Source organism: Trematomus bernacchii, unplaced genomic scaffold, assembly GCF_902827165.1.
Source record: "Trematomus bernacchii unplaced genomic scaffold, fTreBer1.1, whole genome shotgun sequence".
Lineage (NCBI taxonomy): Eukaryota > Metazoa > Chordata > Actinopteri > Perciformes > Nototheniidae > Trematomus > Trematomus bernacchii.
In genome coordinates this window covers 27,858,296-27,866,854 of record NW_022987720.1, presented here as the reverse complement: position 1 = coordinate 27,866,854, position 8,559 = coordinate 27,858,296, and the positions used below count along the sequence as shown (strand labels likewise).

The 8,559-nt window shown below is 42.8% G+C and overlaps 1 protein-coding gene across 1 annotated transcript; it reads right to left on the bottom strand.

The window, feature by feature from the left end:
- Positions 1–411: 411 nt before the first annotated feature.
- On the bottom strand, positions 412–3,555 carry LOC117493591 (tubulin alpha chain-like). The gene is made up of 4 exons (XM_034144222.1): positions 3,501–3,555; positions 2,247–2,469; positions 1,832–1,980; positions 412–1,728 (listed from the first exon to the last, which is right to left on the bottom strand). Exons 1-4 carry the CDS (start codon positions 3,501–3,503, stop codon positions 751–753), a joined length of 1,353 nt encoding a protein of 450 aa, XP_034000113.1. The 5' UTR covers positions 3,504–3,555; the 3' UTR covers positions 412–750.
- Between the last annotated feature and the right edge of the window lie 5,004 nt (positions 3,556–8,559).

The following is an 8,559-nucleotide window of genomic DNA, read 5'->3' as shown; positions in this document are numbered from 1 at the left end:
AAACATGTGCACTAAAAGCACGAGCCACAAACTTTAAGAGTATTTATCTCGGCTGTCTGTATTTTATTTATTGTCAAATTATATTTCATGAAATTAGTAATGGCAAAGCGAATAGCAAGTACATTTGCATTGTGTCATATAGGAACATTTAATTTTAGGCATGAGTATGCACTAACTTCCTTAAAGCAGATGTGTGTCTGTTTAGTTGAGGTTTAACTCAGTAATTGTAATTATTTTGACTCGGATCTCACAAGCCATAACATTTGAAAATTCGATTGAATGGTCCTTTTTTAAAACATTTTTCTCATCATCATTGAAAAATATATTGAAATGATCATGTGTTATTTTCTGTACCAGATAGGGAAGTCACATTCACCTTGATATAAAGTCATTTAATGGAAGAGGCAGATGTCATGTCGGAACACAAGTGCACTTTATTGAAATGGTTTAGTCAGTGTACAGGTTGCCTCCCCCGGCCTGGCATCCCATCATCAATGCCTGTCAGAACAATGCAGTTAACCAACATTTGGAATGACTCAAAAGAAAATAGAAAGATTAACATTTGTTTTAAGTCACCAGATGCAACAGCTGAACCCTGTTTTTTTTTTTTTTTTTTTAAACATTACGGTGTCTTTCATCGTTAAGAGTTTAAAATCTTGAGTCACGCGCCAAAATAACTGAAGCCAAGCTAAAGAGATGGTCGTCCAGGCTCTGGAGGGTCAGAGTCTTCACCACAGATGTTTCAGTGGCTTAGTACTCCTCCCCTTCTTCTCCTTCGTCCCCCACGCTGTCGGTGCCCACCTCCTCATAATCCTTCTCCAGGGCGGCCATATCCTCTCTGGCCTCAGAGAACTCTCCCTCCTCCATCCCCTCTCCAACGTACCAGTGGACGAAGGCCCTCTTGGCGTACATCAGGTCGAACTTGTGGTCCAGGCGAGCCCAGGCCTCTGCGATGGCGGTGGTGTTGCTCAGCATGCACACGGCCCTCTGCACCTTGGCCAGGTCTCCTCCAGGAACCGCGGTGGGGGGCTGGTAGTTGATGCCCACCTTGAAGCCAGTGGGACACCAGTCCACAAACTGGATGGAGCGCTTGGTTTTGATGGTGGCGATGGCAGAGTTGACATCTTTGGGCACCACATCACCACGGTACAGGAGGCAGCAGGCCATGTACTTGCCGTGGCGGGGGTCGCATTTCACCAACTGGTTGGCCGGCTCGAAACAGGCGTTGGTGATGTCAGCGACCGACAGCTGCTCGTGGTAGGCCTTCTCTGCAGAGATAACTGGGGCGTAGGTGGCCAGAGGGAAGTGGATACGAGGGTAGGGCACCAAGTTGGTCTGGAACTCAGTCAGATCCACATTCAAGGCACCATCGAAGCGCAGGGAGGCGGTGATGGAGGAGACGACCTGTCCAATCAGCCTGTTGAGGTTGGTGTAGGTGGGGCGCTCGATGTCCAGGTTCCTGCGGCAGATGTCGTAGATGGCCTCATTGTCCACCATAAAGGCACAGTCGGAGTGCTCCAGGGTGGTGTGGGTGGTCAGGATGGAGTTGTAGGGCTCCACCACAGCGGTGGACACCTGGGGGGCGGGGTAAACCGCAAACTCAAGCTTGGACTTCTTGCCGTAGTCAACAGAGAGACGCTCCATCAGCAGGGAGGTGAAGCCAGAGCCGGTTCCTCCTCCAAAGGAGTGGAAGATCAGGAAACCCTGGAGCCCTGTGCACTGGTCAGCCTGGAAATAAGGGATAATGGTTTTAAATGTTTTGCCATCAATCGAAATATATATTTATTTTAAAGGCTTCACTTGCAACATGTAAATGAGATGAAGAGCTCACCAGTTTGCGAGTCCTGTCAAGAACCAGGTCGATGATCTCCTTGCCGACGGTGTAGTGACCGCGGGCGTAGTTGTTGGCTGCGTCCTCCTTTCCGGTGATCAGCTGCTCGGGGTGGAAGAGCTGGCGGTAGGTTCCTGTACGGACTTCATCTGAGGAACAACACGGGTACAGTCATGGGTATTGAACCAGAATAATCCAGAATATTTTAGATACACGTCTATTCTACTGTAGATATTATATTTGCTGTTTATTGATTTTATTTGATTATTTATATATTTTAATGCCTGAACACACTGCTGCGGCAACAAAATAATTTCCCAATTTGGGTTCAATAAGCATCTATTTATCCGTCTGTCCTACCCGTCTTCTTCAAAAATATTATTACACGTTTAAATAAAAATATGTGTATCCTTACCGATGACAGTGGGCTCCAGGTCCACAAAGACGGCTCTGGGGACGTGTTTGCCGGCTCCAGTCACGCTGAAGAAGGTGTTGAAGGAGTCGTCTCCTCCTCCGATGGTCTTGTTACTCGGCATCTGACCGTCAGGCTGGATGCCGTGCTCCAGGCAGTAGAGCTCCCAGCAGGCATTGCCCATCTGGACTCCGGCCTGGCCGACATGCATAGAGATACACTCACGCTGTGGAGGAGAGACAAACAGTTATTTTATTAAAGAGCAGATTACATTTTTGAATTTGAACAGATACATTCCATGTCAGTTTATACAGTGCAATCACTGACCTCCTTATACAAGTACTACAACGTATGTTAATACAAACCGTTTCCATGTGTCAATTTGACAAATAAAACACAACTGGATTCAACTCTAAAATTGTGATTTGTCGCAATTAAATTAACCAATTACCAACACTATCTACACACTATTAGATATACAGTCACAGGGATACATTAAAAAAGGTTGGGAGGGAGGGGTACATTACAATATGGCCGATTTATTGGACAATATTTCCCTAAAAATCATTCCCTTTTAAATTGTGTTTTGGGCGCTGACAGGTTATAAACCCTAACCCTAGTAACTTTGTGCTGAGTCACGTGTTCCTGTCCGGCCTCCCAAAACGAGCAACATCTCTCCTCCCTACTGCAAAGCCCTGCCTTTCTGTAACGTTCCTGGACAGACTCGTTATCTGATGGAGTCTTCTAGCTCGCCGGCTTACAGTAATGTCTTCCAAACCCACAAAAATGGGAAAACAGTTTTTCGCATACCGTTTTATACTGTATGCTTTCATTCCTATTAAACTGAAAAAATAATTGCCCAGATGTCGATTCAGTATCTTTGACTGTAGTTTAAAGTGCATGTGGATAGTTATGTAAATTGTAATCCCTGTAATGCTAATGTATGATGTCCTTTTGTTGTTCTGTTTATGTTTTTAATGTTTCATGTGGAACCTACTTGAGCAGGTCTCCCTTGAAAAAGAGGTCAATGATCTCAATGGGATACAACCTGGATAAATAAAGGTTTGAAATGAAATGAAATGAAAGCGATGGAAGTTACGTTTTAACCGCCAATTTCAACCGTTATGATTTGAACTGCGCCAACTGTTTGGACTAAAGCCACCTCAATTTAGGCACATAAACGGGATTTTAACGGCAAAAAATCAAATTACCGGTAGTTTTATTATTTATATAATTGTTTTGTTCGTCAGTACTCACCATTTTTGTAGGATTTTTCCCCTGCTTTTTTCAGACACTGAAGAATCGGTTGTTGAAGGTTGTAGTGAAAGGAGGAAAGGAGCTGCCTATATTTATAATTTTCTGAGGGGGCGGAGACACAGCGGCGGTTTACATTTCTTTCTGGCGCCAGTGGCGCGAGCAAACGCTGGGCAGAGGTGCATTCAGGCATGGCTCGAAATATTCCGATCCTACACGTTAGCTGTGTCATCTAAAATAACTGTTTTTAATTTTCGTTCTATTGAACCTCCAGAAACGTTTGAATTAAGATCAGCAATTATTGTTTCATCGTCTAAAAAAGTGTATTATATATTCACCCCATGCAAACGTTTTAGGCTTCTATTTATGTCGGCCCTGAATTGGAAAAGGCATGAAAATATCACACACACAGAGTTGAATTATTTTTTTTCTAATCTCAACAACACACAAGCTGCACATATCCCCATAATTTATACAATATCAAAAGCTAAAACTACTACTACAAGTTTGTTTTCATTGTATTTTTAACCTGAAAGTTACTAGAATACACACAAACAGTCTTATTTGTGATCTCTTAAGTTCGGAAGGCGAATGTAGGAGAAGCACTTGAAGGCAGCATTACTCAAATAAGGAAGCAGGCTCTCTCTCTCTCTTTCTCTCATTCAATTCAATAGCTTTATTCTAATAATAACAATAATAATAATAATTCATTACATTTATTAGAGCGCTCTCCCAAATGCTCAAAGCACTTCACATTATATATTACACTTTATTAGCATTACCATAGTTACATACAGTATTGCTAAAGCTCTGTGCAGTTGCAACATCTATACACAAATACATACATAAAAACCAACTGCTACATTTTTAACATAAGCAAGAACATTTAATTTTTATTTTTACAAGGAACACACATTCATTCAATTCATATAATACATTAATACAAAAATAAAATGTAAAAAAGATGTGAGACCTGAGGCCTGTACTATGAAGCTGGATTTTCGCTTAGCCGGCTAACTTCAGGGAAATCTCGGGCTTTCCGGTCCTACGACGCTGGTTCTCTTTTTAGCAGGCTAGATTTCCATGGTAACTTATGCTGAGCGGCAAACCTGCTCCGGAGCAGGTTAGGTGGCAGGCTAAGAGATCAACTCAGTGAAAGCGATGCCTGCTGACCAATCAGAGCTCCGTGTGCGGAGTTTAAAGCGATCAATTCATTTTTTCAGGATAGAGGAAATACAGAAAAACTGCCGTTGCAGGAAAGACGGCCGGCCAAAATCAACTGACTGTGTGAACGTGAAAATTAATAGAATATCCCCTCCCATCTTCAGAGCAATCTGACTATTATAATATTAGCGTTAAGAAAGCTTACTTAAATATCTGCCACGACATAAGTAACCGGATCAGAGTAACATTAAGTACAGTCCGCGGCACTGTGAGTGCAGACGTCGATGTGTCCCATTATCATTCATATCATATCACATCATAATGTATCATATATTTCCTTATTTGAGTCAGCTTCTTGAGCCGTATCTGGCCGTGCAACACTCACAGTGTCACATACTGTATGCAGAAGTATTATTTTAAGCAACACATTAAGTTGACGAAACACTCGAGTCAAATTCTCCTAATTAAAGTCAGATCCACTCGTGTCTTGGACGGGGCAGTGATTTCATAAACCTGTTAATGTACGCATTCAAACACTTTTTCTTTTACCAGCTGTATTCACCTTGCAGGTGCAGCTATGTGGCTTTTATCCTGGATAAAGTGTTTAAGTCATGGATGTTTAAAGTTTAACTTCTTCATATTTGACTAATATTAAAGTTCACTTTTCATTCAGGAAGTATGACGCTGCGCTGTCAGTACGCTTGTCCGTGTTTGAGATTGGTCGAATGCTCCAAATACCACCCCCTTTCATGTGAACGCGCACCTAACTAGATAGGACACGGCTGGCTTGAGCGATCCACTTGATAACCAGCGTCGTAGTACAGTTTAGCCAGAGCGCTTATGTTTTGGATTGGGCCAACCGGCTAACTCAAACATATCCAGGTTAGGTTGAACCAGCTTCGTAGTACAGGCCTCTGGTGTAGCAGGTCAGTCCGATTCCCTCATACTGTGGCAGGCAGAGACAAACGAATGCAGCTTTCTTTGAGTAATATCTTTAGTTTTTCATTTTCTTTTTTAAATATTTGAGGATGCTTAGGTTTTGGGAAGAATTATTTCTGTACAGGTTCAAATGTTTGGCATTGTGTGAGGAAGTGCTGCTCTGTTTCCACAGCAGTTCCTTCACACTGTTGGCATGATGATCGCTCCTCTTCTGACAGCCATGTTTTTTTGTACCTGCCTGTTTCTATGGCCAGGTTGTGAGCATTCAGTCAGTACATTGTCAAAATGTTTCTGTGTTTAAACTCTGTTGAAGTCTTTCTTTTGTCGGGCTTAACAGGATTAAATCATCTGCATAAAGCAGGAATTTGATCCCTGTTTTGTGAAGTGTGAGACCAGAGGCCTGTACTACGAAGCCGGTTCAACATAACCTGGATATGTTTGAGTTACCCGGTTTACCTGATCCAAAACAAACACGCTCTCGCTAAACGGTCCTACAACGCTGGTTATCAACTCGTTAACTCAAAAGGGGCGGGGTTAGCAACATTTGACCAATCACAAACATGGAGAAGCATACTGACAGCGCAGCGTCATACTTCCTGAATGAAAAGTAAACTATAATATTAGACAAATATGAAGAAGTTAAACTTTAAACATCCATGACTTAAACACTTTATCCAGGATAAAAGCCACATAGTTGCACCTGCAAGTATACAGAACAGCTGGTAAAAAAAAAAGTGTTTGAATGCGTACCAGTGGTGGTTCTAGACCAATTTGACTGGGGGGGTCAGGCTGGGGCCAGTTATGGCGCATTTCCATTGCAGCGCGTAGCTCGCTTTAAGCGTGCCGTGTCGTGCCGTCCCCTTTTTTGGTTGTGCTTCCACTAGGCCTCGTTCCTGCGCGGCACGGCGCGGGGCCACTTTTTCCCCTCTTTTCTGGCCCTAGAAAATTGTGGTTCTATCGGGGCCAACAAACAGGGCTGAGTCGGGCTGAGTATGCTAAACTAGAGAGAGGAGCGCTGGCAAGAGGGCTAGAACTACAACAAGATGGACATATTTGACCGTGATTTAATTGTAATACACGTTTCAAAATGATGCCGAAGTAACAACATACTGATACCGGTTAGTAAAAACCATGAATTAATGCTTTGTCAAGTCTGCAGACAGACGGCAGGCGAAAAAACCTTTTAAAATTCGTGTTTTTCTAGATGGAGATTGGCTAAGCTAACGCAGTATATGCCCCGACCGTCCACACTCACAACAACGGCCTATACAGACATAAATAAAGCAGCGACTGTATTCACCATGACACAGGCAGTCTGTGGTGTGTACTTGTTTAACTTTTGTCGAGTTTCTGAACATATATAAGGAGCTGTGAGCTCTGAGTGCTAACGGCTAACGGCTGTGTTGTGTTTCTGGATTTCTCATTGAAGATGACGTCACGGCTCCGCCTACACTGCGTTACTCTAGTAACTACCCCAGTTCCTAAACTGTAATGGAAGCGCAGCATGAAGTGAGTCGGCCCTGTTAAGGCCCAACGCGGCCAAGCCGTACCGAGCCGTACCGAGTGTGGCCGAGGCCGACCGTGTAGTGGAAATGCGCCATTACTTTCTGAGGGGGCCACAATAAATGCAGGACGAAAAAGACAAAGACAGTATGAAGTAATTGCGCATAAGAAAACAATGCAATACAGTTATTGCTATTTGTTTCATTACACATTATTATATCAGCCTGTCCTCCTACAAAAAACGACCATATAGGTCGATTATTCAGGAGCTTATTACGACCTAGAGTCACGTTTTAAAGTGTAGCACCTCTAGTGGTCGTGTAAGAAACAAAATGCTCCCGTTGATTGCAAACGCTCCGGAGATTCTTTTATTCACAAATAACCCTCTCTGGAAAATCCTAAATTGTGCAATAGTTTGGCCATTAAAATGCTTTTTGATTAGATTTCTAGCGAGAAGTGTATAGTGTACTTTTATAATCTACATCCAGTGGATGTGTAGGATCTATAGTTTGATAGATATTACGAAGATGATTTGAGGTCTCGCCAGGAGAACGTGTACTACGTCTTTACGCAGCTTCCATGTAAAGTTAGCGTCAACCCTCACGGGGTGAAAACAGTATTTCCAGTCTCGAAGTTTTCATAATAAAACCGGATGTATTCCCCTCACTGTCAAATGATTACACAGTGATATCTGCATTACTCATCCACTAAAAAACATCAGTTTATCTTTGTTAATTGCACAATATTGATTGGTTTAAATTGTGTACAATGCTTTTGTGTTTTTAACCTTCGATTCGGAGAAACAAATAGTTTTTTCTGAGTTTAGACACTACAGAGTTTCCGAAGACACTACACTACCCAGAATCCCCAGCTATCGTTTGGGACTACAACATCCGCCTTGCTTTACAAACCCCGTGATTAGTCCTCAAGCTCTATGATTGGATGTTGGAGTGGCAGTGCGACAAAGTTACGCCGAGCGTCAAACAGCTCTTTGAAATGGAATGGAACCACGACAGACTATCCAAAACTGGACTTGGACGGGTCCAGTCCAGCCCTCCCCCCCCCCCCAGAACTACACATGCTGGCTATTGTGTGTTTCGCAACATGTTCTATGGCACGTCTCTACTGGGAATTGTAGTTTTAAAAGACGTTTTCGTATTTCCCACAATTAGAAGTTGCCAGTATCAAACTGTTTACACCCCTGGAGGTTTAGGGGATACGAAACACATTGGTGTTATCAAATTTAAAACATATAATTAATAAATGGGTGAAAATTGCTTGTGTCCATAATGGGCAGCATTAATATACCCACATGACAGCTAAGGTCAGAAGAGCTTTATTTAACAGCTGGTCTTATGTCTGTGACCCCTCCTGTTGTTAATTGATAAGCCTGAAACATGCACTTGTCAAGGTTCAGAGGCACATTTTGCAAATATGGCAGTAGCCATCGATCATC